The following is a 20,119-nucleotide window of genomic DNA, read 5'->3' as shown; positions in this document are numbered from 1 at the left end:
AGTGAGGCTTCATTTTTTTCACTTTTCACGAACAAGTTTGCACTTATGAGACAGTTTTGTTCACATCTCAAGTTTAAACTGTCTGATTTACAAGTTTGCACTTTGTGTTTAATATGGAAGGAAAAAATAAAATACATGAGTATTTTGAAACACAGTTGAACCACTTTCATTATTTTAAAAACAGATCGAATCGAAATTAATCGATTTAGTACTTTATTAATCAAAATCGAATCAATTCAGGACTTTGGCGAAAATACCCAGACCTACTCATGATAGCGTGACACGGACTCTACAACCCACATAGGTAGCTCAGGTAATGCTGCTCATCCAGGATGCACATCGATGCAAGCTGTGGCAAGAGGGCTTGCTCTGCCAGCGTAGTGTCCAGAGGCTGGAGGCACTACCAAGAGACAGGCTAGTACACCGGAAGAAGGGCGACAAACCAAGAGCAGGATCGCTACCTCCGCATTTGTGCAAGGAGGAACAAGAGGAGAACTGCCAGAGCCCTGCTATATAACTTCCAATAGGCCGTAGATGTGCATGTCTCTGCACGAAAGGTTAGAAACCCACTTTGTGAGGATGTATAAGTGCCCGACATCCACAGGTGGGGGATGTGCTCACAGCACAATACCATGCAGGAAGCTTGGCATTTACCAGGGAACACCAGGATTGACAAATTCACCACTGCCCCCCTGCATGCAACATCCGTCAGTAATGGTGCGGGGTGGCATTTCTTTGGATGAAATATGCTCGTCAGAGGTAGCATGAATGCCATTGGGTACTGAGAAGCGATCCAAAAACCCCTTGTGAGACCATATGCAGATGCCTTTGGCCCTGGGTTCCTCCTAATGCAGGACAATGCTAGACCTCAGTGTGACTGTGCCAGCAGTTCCTGCAAGATGAAGGCATTGAAGCTATGGACCACCCACCCATTTATATCTATATCCATTCAATCAGATCTAGAAGGTGTTAGTGTCCCCTTTATTTTTTTAACAGTGTATAAATATTAGGGATGTCCTAATGCCAGATTTCTTTAAATCAAGTTCAAGTACTGACATTTTAGTACTTGCCAAAGTACTTTAAATACAGTTTACTCTGTTAAACTGGGGAAACATAACAAAATTCCTTCCATTGAATATGGTAAAACATATATGCCAGCGAGATTTTAAATTTGCTGTAAACAAAAGTTAAAGTTCAATTTATAATACTGACAGAACTACGCCTGTAGGGCTGTGCATGCAGCATTCCCTTTGGGAACTTAACATTTGCTATTCAATATTTAGTGCAATTAAAACATTTATACCACCGAGGCTACTATTTTAGTTAAGCCAATTACCAAGACAAACAACGTTTGTTTTACCAGGTATTTTTTTTAGTTTTTCTTGTTTGGATTTACTTATGTTGGTTCTGAAGCTCGTCATCTGGTCTGATGTGGGCTGACATGGCAAATGTTGCTACACTGTCGATGCTAACATTAGCATTGCTAATGCCTGTGCTGCCGCAACGGGAGTTATGATAAGATGGTTTTTAAGCTTGAATATCCCCGGTGGAACGCCTCTTGAGTTTCTTTGTGAGACTTACAGATGTACAAGAAACCGGCAATAAAAAGGTTCCTGCTATTAACTTCAACATGTATAAAAAATGCAATTAGTTGTGTGAATTTTTAAAATGGTTTTTAAATAAATATAATTGATTCATTGACATGAGGGCGTTAAGGTCCTGGCCCTAATATAGACTTAAAAGTGTTGTGACTAATTTAAATAAAAAGAGACCACACTTCTTAAATATTTTATTTAGATTTTATTTTATTTTTTACAAACGCAGCACTTCTTTTCCCCTGTTCCACTAGGATAAGTTCAGTTTGATATATATTACTTTCCTTGGTACACTTTCAACTTACTTTTATAGTTTTACTTCAACCAAATAGGGACACCAAATAACAAAACACAACATGAACACCCTCTAATGTATTAGTGGCTAAAATACAAACGAATATATTTATGGTCAGTTCAACAAAAATAGAGTAAAACTAGTGTGCGACCATTTAAATATGAGCTTCTCTATTTTAAAATAAAGCAATTCCACTTATTTAAACCAAACTTAATTTTACAGAGACATTCAAGCCTTAATAGAAATAAATATTGTACAGTTCCCAACTTTTCTGTTTGGATGTAACCATCAGTTTTACAGTGTGCTTGTAAGAAAAGTAAAAGAGGAAATAAAACAACAGCTTGTTGAACCGCTTTTAAACCTACACCAGCTGGTGATAAAAAATGTAAACCTCCTAGATTTTATGTATATATATATATATATATATATATATATATATATATATATATATATACATACATATACATATCGATTTGCAAACAGAAGTCCTGAAAACCCTATGCTGGACAAAATGGTATATCTATACTCTGAATAGCACAAATTAACATAAGCATCATAGAAACCCTACTAAGACCTTATACTTGTAGAAATATGTCAAATAAAAGTCCAAATTAATTTTAGCAGGGCTATGCAAAGTTCAGACAATCAAAAGATTAATGCAAATTAGTGGCTTTGCTCTGTTTTGCTCATTTACTTCCTGCAAATGTAGCTTTGGAGTACTGTACATTCTAGCTAAAGTATCTTTCCTCTTGGGACCAACTTTAGTAACATACAACTATTAGTAGCTTGGAGCATGAACTACAAATTCAAAACTGTCCAGTTCTTCTGCCAGTTTTTTTATTTTATTTAATCTACATTGCTAGGTCTTTATTCTTTGGTGTCTACACATTAAGGGAAATATTTTTCTTTTCTTGTGATGGATTTACCTCAGGAACACGTACCAGAGATCTTTGTATATCTCTGCTCAAACTCCAGCAGACCTGCCATAAGCAAACGTTCTCTGGTAAATTGCTGTAAGGCCCCTTTGTGTTGCTCTTTGCCCAGAACACCAAACCCACCAGGAGGCTGTTGGAGCACTCAAACCACAGAAGGTTGAATCCAAGGTATGCAGGTAGTCCAAAACCAAAGATCATACAGGCAACAGACATTAGAAGATATGGCATCCAGAACAATAAAAAGCCAAGCATCATGCTGAACCACAGTGGAGGCCTCATCGAACTGATCTCCAGATCTTCATCCAGTCCGGTTTTTGTAACTGGGTTTGGATTCCAGATTGAAGTAAAGCACAGTTTTCTTCCTGTATTCTTCTGCTGCTCCTGAGCTTCTAGCAACCTGTCGATTTCTCTTACCCACTGGGGAATTCTGGACCAAAGTGGTACCAATGTCAGAAGGCTCACAATGAAAAGTCCCAAAACGAAGGCTGAAATTATTGTTGACTCTGTCACTTCACAGACAAGCACCTTCCCCGCCATAGATTCCAGTTTCACAGGACCAACAAAACTGGATTGAAGGGAGTAATTAACAGCAACTACCCAAACCAGCAGTGTCAGGATGGCATTCCTGAGTGTTTTCCAGAAAACTGAGTGGTTGCACATTAATATGTCGTCTAAGCAGTAGTCCACAAAGCCCAGGAGCATAATGGGGAGTGGCAGAGCTCCATATGCTGTTGAGGCACTGGCCAAGAGGAAGCAGGGTGAGGCTAAAGACTTCTCAGCTCCAAGGACCAAGGCAGCTCCCATTAAACATGCAAGAAGAAAATCAGCCAGGACAATAGACAGGCCGAAGATGCTCAGGAAATATTTATACTTTTTGGGGTTGCATGCATAAAACACTGCTATTTCCAGTCCAAACTTGATGAACAAAATCATACAGTACTGCTTAGTGTTGTCTGTGTGTTGGCCGGATGCTTTGTCCCGCTCCTCTAGGATGGCCAATAATCTCCATGTTTGACCATTCTCCAAAAACAAAAACCAAGATGGTAGCATTGTTGTGCAGAGGGGTTACTCCAAGGAAACCTGGACAAGAAAAGACAGAAAGCTCATAAAGGTTTAATCTAAAACTCCATAAAATGCTGGAGCAATTTTTTATTTTTTATTTTATTTTTTTTTAGGATTTCTAAGACAAAGGACAGATTGTACAAGAGAGGAGATCTGCTATCAACTAGAAACACAATTAATTTACAAATCTGACCTGCCACTTCCAAATGAGACAGATTCAGATTTTGTCTTTGAAGGACTTGTAACACATGTGTGACATAGACTTTGAAGAAGTAATATTAAACAGACACTTAAAGGTCACTAGTTCGTCCTCTACTGATGCATAAAGGTGTATGTCCCTGGAAGTTTAATTTATTAATTCTTTTTTAAAGAGAGTCTGGATCTAATGTAAACTGGATCTAATGTAATTTCATCACATTAGATCCAGTTGGTTGTTAGACTGGGAATAGTACATGCATTAAGGTTAGTCTTTATTCTCTATGTTCTATTAATACATATATCTCTAGGTTTTAAGTCCTTATATTTTTATCACCATGATTACTTGTGTCTTTCTGTAAAACTTATTTGATCTTTTTTGCTGTCTGTCTTTAGTAGTTAAAAGTACTATTGACCGATAGTTCTTTTTTAAAGCCAATTCCAATAGCGGTTATTTTGACATCAGCAAAGCGACCCCCGAATTGTGTTACCAGTTTTTGGTGGGCAGATTCTTGCGTCCAATTTTGCCTATTTTCTTTTTCCACTTAATTAAAAGTTTAAAGACAACACAATTTAAAAAATACTACAAATGTCTCAATGTAAATGAAAAACTAAAGAAAACATTAACAATGGATAAGAGATGGAAGGAACTGCAGTACATGCCCGTCATATAAGGGAATGGCTGCTAAATGCATTAATGAATTGGAGGTGGTATGCACATATCGACTGTTGTTGATACAAGAAAAAAATGATAGTGGCCAAAAATATTGACTGGTTAATGTATTGGTTTAGTGAAAAAAGGTGGCTACAAGTTTGACTCTTCCCGGCTAGTGCTTCGCCTACTTCAGCTTTTACCAAAGTAATTAAAATAAAACTATAGATAATTAAAATTTCCAGCTATAAAGTTGTAAAGGATTACAACTACGATACAATAAAGGATATCCAAAAGCTAATTTGGGATTAATTGTGGACTTGGCAAATAAAACTTTCATGCATTGAAGTGTAGCACCAATTGCAAAAATAGGTTTCCAAAATCTGAAAATTAAAGATTATGCCTACAACTTAGTCACTAAAATGATTCAGTTTTCAAAAGTAATACATCTGCAGAACCTCTAGAGTGGTGCAGAATAAAAAGATACATTTTATTTAAAAAGTGTACTAAATATGTTTTTTATAGGTCCACAATATATAATATATACTTCAAGCAGACATGGGCAATGTGGAGTCAACAAGTCATCTCCATGTCATGTATTGGTTCTACCCAGCCACTGAAGCAGGTGAGTCCAATCTTCACAGTGAATTAACCTGTGCAGATTGGACTCACCTGGTTAATTGGCTGGGTAGATTAAATACATGACATGGAGATGACTTGTTGACTCCACTTTGCCCATGTCTGTCTTCAAGGAATGTCCTGATCTGATCTTGAAAATTGGTGTAATATCAGCCAATAAACAAATATCTGAATATATTGACCTGCTATCTGCTTCTGTTTAGGTTATGTAGCCCATTGGTTAATGACACGGACCATTTATTTATGCTTTTTTTTCATAACATTGTATTCTTGTTTGGGGAAAAAACATCCTTTTCCAAATTAATAGCAAAAGCATGTGGTGATGAAGTGAATCTAAGGCATAAGGCTCCACGGTTGTATACACAGCCTAATTACATACATTAGCCCTGCAACTAACAATTATTTTAGAAATCGATTAATCTGTCGATTGTGTTTTCGATTAATAATCGCATAGTAAAAAGTTCCTGAAAGAAGACTTTTTACGAAATGAAACCTGGTGAAACTTTTCATCTTGAGGGGTTCTGGATAGTACGGAAGAGGATTAGGGCCACTGAAAAAAAAAAAAAGTAAACTGATTTTTAAATTTTATTTCAGTTTAACATGGGAAAAAAGTCAGAATTCTGAGATTAAAGTCAGAATTCTTAGAAAAAAGTCAGAATTCTGAGAAAAAGTCAGAATTCTGAGATTAAAGTCAGAATTCTGAGAAAAAAGTCAGAATTCTGAGAAAAAGTCAGAATTCTGACTTTTTTCCCATACTATACTGAAATAAAATAAAAAAATCAGTTAACTTTTTTTTTTTTCAGTGGCCCTAATCCTCTTCCGTAGGATAGAGCATAAAACAAAATTTTTTACATATATTTTTCACAATCTAGAATGGGTCGCTCTGTCAGCTAAAGGAATGTTTTAGAGTCTCTATACTCCATTTAACTAGTGACTGATTACTAAATTAGTTGACAATTATTTCAATAATAGATTAATCATGATTAATCTGATTAATTCTTTCAGCCCTAATCTACAAAAAATCAGATTTTGAACTTCTTGTTTACATACTATATTTACTCACCTCCTTTTAACTAAAGAAAAAGGCATTAGGCACAAATTCTTCCCTTTACAGCCTGACTTTGTGCTTTGTGTCACTTATTCTATCTACGGAAAACATGCACCTGAACATTTGTTTGGTGTGCCTGGAAATAACTTCCCTGACTTGATGTAGGAAAAAAATACTAATACATTAAAGATTGCTGAGCAGTCAGTAGGCCTAATTTAAAGTTTAGAGTAATTATGGTGCCAGTAAATTGTCCTTCAATTGCAATGTTTACACTGGCTTGCATTTCACCGTGGGTGGCGCAATCTCTTTTGGTATCACATACATTTATAGAAAGTGTTGCAGTTGTTGCAGGAAAATCTGGAAGTTGTTTTTCAGCCTGTTTGCTAACCGTTGTCCAACTAGATTTTTTCTTTTTCATTTTCTAGTTTTCAAATATAACAGATCTGTCCCTGTTATAATCAATCAAAAAATTATTTGTTTTCTTGTTATTTGCAGCTCTAAATCCTTTTTGATGAGTGGGATTTAGAGCAGGGTTTGTTGAGTGTTTTGCTACGCTTAACACCTGATGAAGTCTATGATTATCTATTGCAACAGTCTTATGGCATGCTAAAGCTGTTGACATTAGAAAAAAGGTGTAAGAGCAATTTCCTCCTGCTCATGGAACCTGACCTATCTTCTGCATGCCCACTGGGCTTCAAAGAAAATAACATTGTAAAAGAAAAAATTAAATAATTTCAATTTTAGACCTTAAAATGCCTTTATTAAGTCCAAGATTTTCATTTTCTGCGTTCCCTCTATTTTATTTTCACACAATTTATTTATCTAATTAAATTTTTTATGAATAAAACTGATCATGAAAATGCACATATCAAGCATATATTTAAATTTTGTTGTGTAGATACTGTTAAGCCCAAAATAATTAATGTATCTGAAAAATGTCAAATAATTTTCTAAAAACTTTCTGTCTGATTGTAGAATCATGTGAGCATCTCTAAAATGTAAACTGAGTAGAAATAAGAGAAAAATATTCTGTTTTTACTCATTTAAGGTCATTAACTAGGACCGAGGGCAAAAACGGCTCTAAGGATTATAAAAGTTACTTCAAAAACAGAAACACAAATAAGTAAAACTTGAAATGTTTAATGGTTGGTGTTTTGGAGGCATGACACGAATTCTTTTTTTAGTCCATCAGGATAATTGTTGGTCCCCATGATTTGCATATTAGGATCTTAGTGTGAAAGAGACTAGTAGGTATACATTTTTTGAGTAAATGCTAAATTGCCTTCTGTGTTTCTCCACTTCAGATCTGTGTTAGAATGTTTTTTTTCCTGCTGCAGCCAATTTGATAACAATCAATCTTGTCACACCAGTATAGTAAGACTTGTAGCGCATATAAAACTTAAGCCTCGGTCACTCGTAAAGGTAATCCTCCAATGCCCTTTATCAAATAACTTTTAAGGTGTCTGACTAAATGTAAATCGAGATGATCATTGAGACTCTACCTTTCTGCCAGGTGTTTTTGTTCTGTAGTTCAGGGAGCTTCAGCAGAGATGCCCATCTAGCAGGAAGCTGTGCATTGCTTGTTCTTCTGAGAATATTATCCTCAGGTGGAGTGGTTTCTCTTTTAAAGTCCTCCTCCTATGGCTCCTCCTATTTCAGATTAGTTTCAAATTACAAAGGGAAACCTTTTTTTTTCTGTGAATTTCTAAAAGGTAACTCCTACTGAGGATGATTAGCTTTTCCTTTGGTTTGTTGTTCAGGTTGTGTGGGTGAAATCACACCCTGTTGGTGGGCTTTGTTGATTACAGGTAAGTTCCTAGAAATGGACACTGATTTTGAATGTTAAAAGTCTGAGGTTACTTCTTAGAAAATCCTATTTTTATTAGAAAGTTATAATAGTTTACCCTTAGTTAGGGATGGGGCCGTGGATGAATTCCTGGAGTTTTTCTGCAACCTGATAAAGAAAACTAATTTTCTCTCTTCTATGTATAAAAGCTGCATCTTCTTCTTGAATTCACTTGTGCCTTTGTTTACATCTTTACTTTTCTTTACTAAACAAAGTCCTAGAGACAAAAAAACTTGTTCACATCATTCTATGACAGGCTTTGTTATAGGTTGGCATTTTACACCTTATACTGTCTAAGAGCAGTGATACAGTTTTTGTTTAACTCTGAGCGATTTGCATTTAAAGGAGAGGCTTTTGCAATGTTGTCGTCTAGAAAGTGCTCTATCCAGTGTGCACTTATTACAACACACACACAGTGTTGTACTGCCAGTGGCACTGTGGCTGTCCTTTATCATCACGCTGCCACTAAATGTTTATCCAATATATACGAAAGCAAAGTACAAAGACAATTTGTGTGCCACTAAGTTCAAAGTCATGCCCATTTTTTTTTTACATTTCATTTATGCTGTTTTTTATAGCTGGTAATTTATGAAAGAACCAAGAAATTATCTTTGCATTTCATCTTTATTGTGGCAGCTGTAACTGACTAATTCTAGTGCATTAGGGTTTAGTACAAGACAAACATACGGTAGAGGGTCAAAATTAAAAAGCTAATTTATCATAGTTGCATGAATTTGGTTTCTAATGCGCTCGACAAAAGATGATGGCAGCCCATGCCGCTGAGGTGAAACCAAACACTGGACACAGTAGCAATGAATCACGCATCTCTGCTAGAAATATGATTCGGTTTAGAAATCGTAGGGATTTAGACATTTTCATAGCAGTCCATCAAAGACAAGTCATCAAGGATGAAGAACCAGAAGATAGAGTAGTTAGTAGAATTGACTAAAACCTTATAATGCAGGCAGGCCAGGTGCAGCTAAAATGTTACCTCCGCGGTTAAAGCGGTTGTAGATTGCAGCATGTTGTAAACGCTCCTTTAAGTGGTCATTCTAACCTGTTGAGGGGCCAAGCCAGAATGATGCATTTTTCTGTGTCTTGTCACTAGTAGATCGGCTGATACAGATTTTTCTTTTCTTTTCTTTTTTTTTTTTAAATACCAGACCCTGAGAGAAATATTTGCTCTCCTTATTTAGAGCAACACTTAACTCCTGGGCCAGATACCTGTAACTTAAAATACAATGATAACATATACATTTTTGTAACAAAGCTGATGTTTCTTTTTCTTAATCATGATCAGGTTCATTTTTCCACCCATTTAATGCAGCTTGATGACTACTTTTATGAAGTTTAACTATCCACACTTGACCAATTATTTTACAAAATCTACCAGGTAGATCTAGCCTCTATAGTATTTAATGAGAATTTGCCACAAACATTTATCGAGTAAAAATGTGTGACATATTTGAGCCCTATTGGGATCATGCATTTATTTCAACGTTTGCTTTAACCCACTGTGATGCTGAGACAAATTGAACCAGTCCTTATCTTTGCCTTTTTAGCTGAAACCTTTGGCTTAAAACAGAGATACGAAATTGTGCATACTTTCTAGTCAAATGCTTATCTATAGCACAGTTAAATTAACACAACAATGAGTTTCCAGTTATATGTGTCTAGTTAAGTCCTTTCCTGAGCTGAAGGGCTTCTGGTTGGCATTCCCTTGTAGAAAAGCTTAATAGCCAATAATAAAATAAAATATATATATATTTTTTTACTGCAATATTGTCAATGCATACTTTTTAAGGATGTAAAATAAATATTGTGTCCTTGTAAATATTTGCGGTCATTTCTTATCTCTAAGCAGGTGTGCACAATCATAACATTTCTTGAAGGTTTCTGCAAAATGTATTTGTTCTGTGATGGTATATTTACACAATAAAGTCGCTAATATAAACCATCATCTTGTTTTAGCAAGATAGTGGTTTACATGTAGGTTTTGAAAAAAATATTTGGATGAAATTAAATTATTAGTTTGTAAAGAACGTTTTTATTTTTTTTTTCATGTAAAAATATTATTTTTGATCCACATATGTAGCTGCTGTATCGTTCATAGTAAAGATTTCTCCATTTTTAGATCTTTTTGTAGTTGAGCAGTCTGTTATTGTTGTGCTGGTGCTTTATTTGGTTTTGTTTCAGACTTTTCTCTTAAAATGAAAGTCACGTCACCTCATTTGTTGCTGCTGTTTGGTTCCCACCTCTACACTCACTCAACCAGTCTGACCAGCTTGTAACATGAATTATTAAACCTATCATTTTATCAGTGGTGTGTACAAATTTTTGGATCCATCGTAGTTAATAAACATGTAATAACTTTACTCCTTTTCTCATCCTTGCACTCAAAATTATGTCAACTGTGTGGCAGGATGTTGGACGCATGAAGATTGAGCTGTTTGCTGATGTGGTTCCAAAGACTGCAGAAAACTTCCGGTAAGGAAAATGCCCTTTAATCTACAATACCTTATCTTTTTTTTTTTGTTGTCATTATTTTTGTCTGTAGTTTAGTTATTTTTACATGTAAAAAGTATAATGCAATTTATTTTAACCATGTTGATCCTTATTTTATAATTCTTTTTCATAATCCCTAACAGGCAGTTCTGCACAGGAGAGTTCAGGTAAGGTTGCTTTATACAGCGCTACTATATTCAAACAGTTCCACCCACACTGTTTGGCCACTCTTAAGAGTGAATGTGTGTTAAAGATGTTAAAATAAACTCATTTTAATTGTAATTACCTGATCCCACAGTTAACATTTTTGAAGAATCCAGTATTTAATTTGCTTTCATCTTATCTCTGGTTGAGAAATTTCCACATTTTTGCACATTCTCTCTAGAACCAGGCACTTAGATGTTTGCTCCCTAGCTCATCCCACACCTTTTCTAGTATTTAGTTGGTATGTCTTTGTGGTTAGTTAGCCAAATGTTTTGGATCTTGAAGCCAAATGCTAGCCACTTTCTCCTATTTAAAAAAAATTAATACCTCTTTTCAAATTCAGAGACATTCAAATTAAGATCTAGGTAAATATATGGAAGCCATCTTCAATTAATGGTTTTCATCCATTTTGAACTAGATTATCATGTACAGGCCATATATCAAAACCAGCAGGTTCCTTAAGCTTTTGGTAATAGTATATATTTGCCATTAATTTGGTTTCATTTGTAAAGGAAAGCTCTGTGTTTACAACTTTAAGCTGTTTCTCCCAGATTCTTTCCTGAGAAGAGATCTCTCGAGACAAACTCTTTGAATAACACTTCAAAATGTATAAGTATTAAAAAAACTATAAGGCATGAAAACATATTTTGACAGAAATTGTAATCTTACTAAGACCAGAGAATTTGCTTAGGGTCGCTTGCTAGGGTCGCTTGTTGTTTAGGCCCTGAATCAGAGTTAAAGAAGCATTTTATGCAACTCCAGTATCACACCCTGCCACATCATTATATCATATATGTTTGTAAATAAGACATCCATGATTCCAGGTGTATCAAAATATTACACTATGTTCTTAGATAAAGGACACTGCTCTCATTCCATTCCCAAACCTTTGCTACATACATCATGGAGACAATAGTTCTGTAAAACATGTATAGGTCAACATAATGAAATATGTGTAATAAACACCACTCTCACTGCATTACATCAACTGATGTTCTTATTTAATAGTCTGATTTTTTTTTTTACAAAGTGTTTCTGGAAGCAGTTGCTTTTGATAAGTAATGGCAGCTGCACTTAATCCCCTCCTGGTATTTCAAACTGAAAGGTTTGATTAGACTATGTGACATAATGGCTGCTATAAAAAATTCTGAAAGTTTATGGCCTTTCGTAATACAAGTTAAACATTAAAAGAAACAAAAAGACATGGTCACTAATGATTTGTGTGGTATTTTATTAAATGATTTTTGTTTTTAGCCAAAACAATCATCATAAATTTTATCAAAAAAAGATAAAAAAGAATCCATTGTTGCTGGAGGGCCAGATGTGTATCATTCTTAAACCGCCACACAAATTCCCCAAGCTGCATTAATGTCAATCATGGTTTCATCCAGTTTCTCTCCTCCCTCTGCCCTGCAGGAAGGATGGTGTCCCAATTGGTTATAAAGGCTGCACTTTCCACAGGTATGTAACCAAGCATTGGGTCTCTTCTATAAGATGCGCCAGACCAATCTAGACATGCTAATCTAATGCATAAGAGTTCCTAATGGGGACGGTTTCAGAAAGAATAGCTGACCTGAGATACTCTGAGTAATTCTTTTTTTGTTTGTTTTTTGAGGGTTTACGGCCATAGTGGCTATTTTTGGGATAGTTGGCTGACAGGAAAGTGTGTATGAGAGAGGGGGAGAGACATGTGTATGAGGTGCCCCCAGGGACATAAATCTGAATTAACTTCCATACACACATATTAGTTTAAACTCTTCCATATAATATACAAAAAAAAAACATGCATAAACAATAATGAAAAGCTCTCACATAAACTAGTGAAAACATTTACCTCTTATTTAACCTAATGAAGATCTTGCACAAACACTAGTGAAAAGCTCTCACATAAACTACCGTATTTTCACGACCATAACGCGCACCGTACTAAAAGTCGCAGTCTCAGTTATGTGTGCCATTTCTGTATTTAACACACACATAAGGCGCACCGGACTATAGAGCGTGGGTTTTATATACAGGTACATGTCCTCTAGTACGTTTAAATACCTCTATTGCGTATTTAAAAATAGAGCGGGAGCAAAACTGAGTATGTTTGTGCTTTATTCATGTATTTATTACAAAGTATTAATCAAACCTGGGAGCTGGCCGTGAGACAGACACATCGCTGATGACCCAGAGCGCTGTGATCACTCTTCTGAAACGGTTTATTGACGCATAAATTAACTTAAAATGCAGAAATTTGCCGGCAGAATATGTTCGCTTTTATTATCCTGGTGCCTGCAGTTTAGATCATTTAGATGAAAAACACCTACCAGCTGCCGCGGTGAATGGGATTCCTACTGATGCGCACCGCCGGTATGTGAGGGTCTGAGCGGTTCCGACAGAACTAATATTAGAAGGCAGGATCGTAATCTGGATGAACTGACTGCAATGATTAAGTTTTCAGGTGGACTTTCTCATTTAAAAACATATTAAAACTACTTTATTCCCACTGATCACAGCAAATATAGCTCCAAGGCAAAGAAAAGATAGAGTAGCTCCACCCAACGCATGTCAGACACACTTTTGCACCGCGCAGCCAGAGCAGCAAAGCTGCTTCAGCCGCGCGTCAGAACTAACTGGTACAAGCAGCAAAAATGAAGCAGCAGACGCCTGAATGTAGCATTACTTTGAACGGCCGGTTCACACCGATTTTGAGCGTTTGAAGTTCTTTTGTCAGACCTCCCGGAATAACAGCAAGCACAGCGTTAATTTGTTTCACCATGTTTTTCACATCGACTGTGAGATGGGCACGCATGGAGTCACAGATTAACAGCGATGGTGATGCGTGGAAAAAACCACCTGGTCTCCTTACATTAACCTCCCTCAGCCCCTCTTTCATCATCTCCTCAATGAGGAGATGATGAGTTCTGCATAAAGCACATACCTGTTCTTTTATACACAATCCATGCCCACACTTCCCCCTTTAACGTTCTCATGGTGGTCTCAAACGTCCGCAGTAACAACACACATAGGACGCGCCGCACATTTTTAGGGAAAAAAATATGTTTATATGTGCCTTATAGTCGTGAAAATACGGTACTAAAAAGCTTTCACATACACTACTAAAAAGCTATTTGCGGATTCAGATGAAAACGGAAGGCATTTCAGCATCACAAGATTTGTGACTTTCCAGAAAACACTGTATGTGTTTATATTGTAAGGTACATTGTTAGAAATACTTAAAATAAGACAGTTTTTGAAAGAAATAATTTCCCTTTGCCGATCTGAGCTAAAAAGAAAGAAATACTCAGGGATACCTCTAAAAACCCTGCTACTGAGCGTGGTAATTTCATGGAGTAATTTGTTGTCATTAGTTTAGTCAGAATAATGGCTTACTATAACTTTCTGAAACAGAAAATCCTGAGTTTAAAATAATTTTCCCCAGAACATAGTTTGGTTCGCCTCTGACCTTGTTTAGCAAAATGGAATGTAATGTTTTTTGCTAAGACAACATTAGCAGAAAACGGATTATACTCAAGTACCATAAAAACAGTAAAATATGGGACAATACAGGCCTCAGTAAATTGATGATGGTACCATATGTGTTAATACTGACAAAAGTTTAAACAGAATTAACTAGATGGTCGTGGTTGAAAATTGACATTTCAACTTCACAGTCCTTTCTGTTAAGAGGACCCTCTCACAACAAAAGGATTAGCACTTGTGCTTTGTCAGGATAGTATGGATGTGTCTGTCTTTCTAAATTTGCATAAGTCATACTCACCAAACAGGTAAAGTCTGAGAGCATAGTTAACGGCAGCAGAATCTACCTTTGAACAGTCTGGAAGACACATCAGTTTGCTTTCTTCCTTCTTTTTTTGTATTCCGGGTCTATATGTCTATATGGAAGGCTAATTTTCTCTGTAAGATTCCCTTTTATTTTTATCTTAGATGTTGGGTGTTGATATAATATTTCAATAATTCAAACTGATTTATCCTTGAATCCCATTTTCCTCAAGATGTAGTACAAAAGTTCCAATTTACAGTCAAAAGCTATTTCTGCTTATACACTAAGCAGCACCGTACTCCTTTTTTCTCTCTGCTTATTCTATGATATTATACCTGCTGTCCTTTTATGAACCCTGTCTGATCTTCATCTATTAATTCTGATATAAAAGTGTTTCTTTTTTTCAGTTTCTTCAGGTTTATTGGTTATTATATTGGTTTAAAGGTCTCAAATTTGAAAACTTGTTTTTGTTGATTGCTGTTTTCTGTTGTGGTGAAGAGAGAGCTGAGCTCTCGATTTACTGGTCGATCTACTTTCCTACCCTCATCTATGGTCATGAGATCCCAGATACAAGCGGCTGAAGGGACCCATCTCTTAGCAACTCTGTCTTAAAGATATATGTATTAGTTTTCCCATTCTTCCTCATCCAGGTTATGTATGTTTTATTTTATTTTATTTTTTTTTCCAGGAATTGCTGCTCCAATTTCTTAATTGTTTTTAGATTATCCCTCAACCAGATTGTCTCAAACATGGCTACCTATGATAAAGTTGTCAGTGAGCTGAGACATTTAGCAACTGTTTTTGAAAACAATGCTGATGCTCGAGTTTCTGAAAAGGGGGACCCTTATTTTTTGGGGGGGTCAGCTGCTTGGCCGCTCACTGAACCGGACCGGGCATTCGAACCGAGCCATCAGCTCTGGGGCTGGTCGGGGTCCGGGTCCGGAGCCAGCCGGGAATGGAGCAAACTAACCCAGTCAGTAGCCCAGCAGCCCCCCTAGCCTTGTCCAAACAAAAAAACAATATAGTCAATACTATAACGTTTGCATTGTTTTAAAAAACAGTTGCTACATGACTCCCCTCACTGACCAGTTCATCGTAGGTAGCCATGTTTGTTGTGACTGTGGCTGTTGGCTGCTAACCAACCAATGGGGAGAAGTTGAGCCCTTAAGACACACATGATGCAGAAATGCATACAGAAATGTAAATACGACAAGCAGAAATAAATAGTGTTGAAGAAATAAATAGCATAAAAAAATACAAAGGAAGAATAAACCAGGCAAAAATATTTAAACATGCACATAAATAAATGCTTCAAAAATAAGTAATAAATAAATAAAGTTGAAGAATATAACAGACAATAAATAAGGTAATTATTGCAAAGGCAAATAAACAAAGAAGCTAATTAAAAGAGATATCTATATTTATGTCTCACTGTTTAATTTTTACCTACATTTGTATTTTTGCGGGGCAATTAATTGTATGCTTATTTATTTTTGGAGCATTTATTTATTTCTGTATTTATTTTTAGTTATGGCAGAGTTGGTCCTACATATAGAACAACGAAGCAGCAGAACAAAAATATTTGAACAGGTAAAACAAGTAGAATACTGAACAGCTGTCATGGGGCCGCTTCTACACATCCCCCATTAACCCTTTGGGTGGGTGGCCAGGGAGTCCTCACTTTTCGGACCAGCCTATTATAGGATTATCAAATCTAGCATCTTCCAACATACTTTCTTCTCTAAGCCATGGCTCAATATAGCTTCCCATTTGCATAAGTTCTTAGGTAAGGAGGGGTTTATTTTCGGATCATACAAAGATGTCATTTTGTAAATTAGCTCCATGTTTTATCCACCAATCTTTTTCTTTTTGTGGAGATGTTGCATTTTTTTTTTAAATCTCTTCTAGATTTATGGAATCTCTTCACTTCTAGATTAGCGTTTTCTTCTTTAATCAATGACTGCATTTGTGTTATGGCTGCTGCTTTTGCTGTTTTATCTGCACATGAATGCCCTAAAGAGGTTTCATCTGTCATGAAATGTACATTTTTAAATTTGCATATAGCTATAACTCTTTCTATGTGCACAGCAGCTCACAAACCTGTTTAGTAATTGTTGTATGTGTTACTGGTTTTTCTGCGAAAGTAAACATGCCTGTTTTTTTCAAGTATTATGTAAATGTGTAAACTGTAGATAATGCATTATGAAAACAACTCAGCAGAACAGGTCAGTCGTGAGGGGACCATTTTGCGGGGTCACTGGGTTCAGGAGACAGAACCAGAGGATACAAAACAGTCAGCCTGGTGGCGGGCCGGTCCGGCCAGGGAAACAAACACCAGTCAGTAGCTCCGAGCAGCTCCCAGCTTGCCAAACAAAAAAAAATACTCAGTCTACGTCAGAAACGGCTTAAAAAACAGGCCATCTCCCATCATTACAAGTTTGATAAACGAGTAGCTATGTTTTTTGTGATGTCTGTCCACCAACAATGGAGAAGTCGAGGCCCTAACTACCATGAGCAAGCAAGATACAGAAAGTTAAATATAAACAACAGAATATATGTGAGAATAAGATAAAAAACAAGAGAAGAATAAACAGCAAATAAATGGGTTAAACCTCCAAAATAAAGCTATAGCAATAAATATAAGTTGAGTAGGATAACAGACAACTAAATAAGCTTTATTCAACAAATAACAGAAGCTAATTAAAAGAAAACAGTGTTGCCTCACTGTTAATACTACTGTATTTTTGCGGCAAGTAATTGAGCTGATATTATTTTTGGCCTTTCATTTCTATTTATTTTAGTTCTAGGAAGGTCCTACATATAACAACGAAGCAGAGAAGCGAAATATTTGACGTAGGAAAAATAGAAACAATCAGATTTTGTATAAGGGGACGCTTCCAATTTAAGCCTTTGGTTGGTAGAGAGGATTATTTTCACACTATTATAGATTATCAAATCAAAGCACATGCCAAGAATCCCAAGCATGGCTAATATAGCTTCCCATTTCTTAATTCTTATAAGAAGGGTTTTTGACATACAGATGCATTTTGATAATTAGTCCAGTTTTACACAACTTTCATTTTGTAGATGCATTTTTTTTAATAATTAGATTAGGAATATTTCACCAGTAGCGTTCTCTTAATACAAGATGCATTGGTTATCTGCTGTTTGCTGCTTTCATCTGACATGAATCTCTAAAGGTGACAATATGTGTAAAAGGTTGCATCTTTCCCTTTAAAGGGGAACACCAGTTTTTTTTTTTTACATTGGGCCCTTGATTTTACATCATTACATCATGTTCTACACACCCATATGAGTTTTGTGTCATTTGGAACTGTTCTGAAGATATTCGGTTAGGTTATATCCAAGTGACGTCTTCCTATGGGTAAACGACTTAAAAGCACAAATTAAACTGTTCATAATTTATCATTTATGGTACGCCAGCATTCACAACATGTAGGCGAATCACTGTCCCCCAGACATCTGCGGTTATATTTTTTATATTTACATTTTTTTTTTTAAACAAAGCGGATATAGGAATGCATGCATGACTCAGCTCATTTGCATATTGAGACTGGAATTCCTACAGCAATGCATGCATGACTCACCTCATTTGAAAAGTGAGGTAGGAATGTATAGATTAATGAAGAACAAGATGAATGAATGAAAAAATTATGAATGAATACATGTTTATTGAGATGAAATTAATTCCTCCTGTACGATTTTGTCGTCCACATGGAAAAGGAGCTATCTTGCATGGAAAGCTAGGCTTTCTGGTCTCCTGGTTTTGGCGACTTTTTCCCACACCGTGTGCGAAGGTTGTACAGACAGACCTAAAGAAAGTTAACACAGGCACTGGAACGGAGATCTGAAGATGAGATTGAAGAGGAACCGTAAACCCAGGGTTATGGCTCTGATTTCACTGGACGGGAACAGACCAGTTGATTTTCCACTCCATTTGTGCTTGGTGGTCCTAAAGAAGGCTCCAGTTATTATCAAAGCAAAGCCAATCCTGAGTGTGGCGTTTATAGAGAACTGAACAGAAGATAACTGTGAAAATTAATATTAAAATCAGGTTAAGGATCTTAACCTGTACTGATGCAGGTTTAGAGATGACCTAAAAGTTTGAAATTCGATTTATTGATTTTTTAGTTTGGTCTTTAGAGACTTTACTTTGAAGTCAAGCACAAGTATTTCAGCCAAGCTCAAGATACTGTCTAAAACTAGACTTGCTACCGCTATGATTTTAATGGATCCAGCTGAAGTGCCTCACTTGAAATGGGTTTAGTCAAATCCTACACAGAGTATATCCTCAGGCTCAGAGCTAACTGAATGGACTCTGTGTGTTCTTTATTACCTGGAACTATCAATGCAATTCCCTGTTTAACCTGCTGGAAATCTAGAGGAGGCTGCTTGTGTAACGAGAACCAGTTCTTCTTCGTGGTTATGGACAACATAACATGGTGCAGAAAACAGTGTTGGGTTTGGGAATCTTTCAATGTTTGTTTTTTCTAATTAGCAAAAGTGCTAAATAGTTTTTAGGGGGAGCAACTTCTAAAGGTTTGCCACTTGATGAATTGTATATTGAGCATATATACAGAAAGTAAGAGATAAATTTGCATTGTGTTTTGTTAACAGTAACTGATTACTAAGTTGAGGATTATTTCAGTAAGTGATTACTCAGATTATTTGTCTGTACTGGTCACTCTATAGTTTTCTGTTTCTTGCTCATTAGGATGAATGGATAGAATGTGGGATGGATAGAGGTGTTTGGGCTTTGTCTGCTACTCTGGGTTGTTAGAAGCAGACCGAGCTGAGTTCACTGACAAAACTTAGTTTATTCAACCATCTACGCAACAGGCCTCACCTGTTGTGTTGCATCTGATGGATGAGGCCTCCTGAAAAACTTCAGTTTGTGGTTTTTCTGGGCTTGCCAACGGCAAATAGTTGACATGTCTTATTTATTCTTTTCATTCACAGGGTGATTAAAGACTTCATGATTCAAGGTGGAGACTTTGTAAATGTAAGTACAGCAACACCTTTCTAATTTCCTGAAAGCATTTCGGCTATTTATATGCTTTTATTTGTGATTGCTTGCATTCTTGCCAATCACTTAAGTCTACTTGTTTTTTAGTTTTGCTTTCCACTGTATTTATCTTCAATGTAAAATCTATTATAAATCCAAATACAACTTCTCCCTTCTTTTCGTACAATCCACCTTGAAAAAGGTTCTAATATTTAGTAGACTATAAATTATTTTTGAATCAACATATTCAGATTTTCTGTTCAGTCCTTTTAAAAAAAAAAAGCACACCAAACTATGAAAGTTGTAACTTTTATGTCAGATTAATTTCTAGCAAAGTTGTGGATACTT

General features: G+C 36.2%; 2 protein-coding genes across 2 annotated transcripts in view; one reads left to right on the top strand and one right to left on the bottom strand.

Annotated features, from left to right (window-relative positions):
- Nucleotides 1–20,119, top strand: part of ppih (peptidylprolyl isomerase H (cyclophilin H)) — a 34,802-nt gene that overhangs the window by 10,362 nt on the left and 4,321 nt on the right. The window contains exons 2-5 of the mRNA XM_038303608.1: nucleotides 10,690–10,754; nucleotides 10,916–10,939; nucleotides 12,393–12,437; nucleotides 19,726–19,768. Of these exons, the coding sequence (XP_038159536.1) occupies nucleotides 10,690–10,754; nucleotides 10,916–10,939; nucleotides 12,393–12,437; nucleotides 19,726–19,768 (177 nt within the window). The remainder of the gene's footprint in view (nucleotides 1–10,689; nucleotides 10,755–10,915; nucleotides 10,940–12,392; nucleotides 12,438–19,725; nucleotides 19,769–20,119) is intronic.
- On the bottom strand, nucleotides 2,340–8,020 carry si:dkeyp-100a1.6. Its single transcript, XM_038303607.1, has 2 exons — nucleotides 7,924–8,020; nucleotides 2,340–3,905 (listed from the first exon to the last, which is right to left on the bottom strand). The coding sequence occupies exon 2, from the start codon at nucleotides 3,873–3,875 to the stop codon at nucleotides 2,772–2,774; it is 1,104 nt and encodes a 367-aa protein (XP_038159535.1). The 5' UTR covers nucleotides 3,876–3,905; nucleotides 7,924–8,020; the 3' UTR covers nucleotides 2,340–2,771.

This window comes from Cyprinodon tularosa, unplaced genomic scaffold (assembly GCF_016077235.1).
Source record: "Cyprinodon tularosa strain WSP-4 unplaced genomic scaffold, ASM1607723v1 ctg513, whole genome shotgun sequence".
NCBI lineage: Eukaryota > Metazoa > Chordata > Actinopteri > Cyprinodontiformes > Cyprinodontidae > Cyprinodon > Cyprinodon tularosa.
Note: the sequence above shows the minus strand (reverse complement) of the source record. Positions and strands in the feature narration are given on the sequence as shown.

Excerpts from the sequence above, each read along its gene's own strand:
- si:dkeyp-100a1.6 (XM_038303607.1), bottom strand. The coding sequence starts at position 3,875 with ATGCTACCATCTTGGTTTTTGTTTTTGGAGAATGGTCAAACATGGAGA.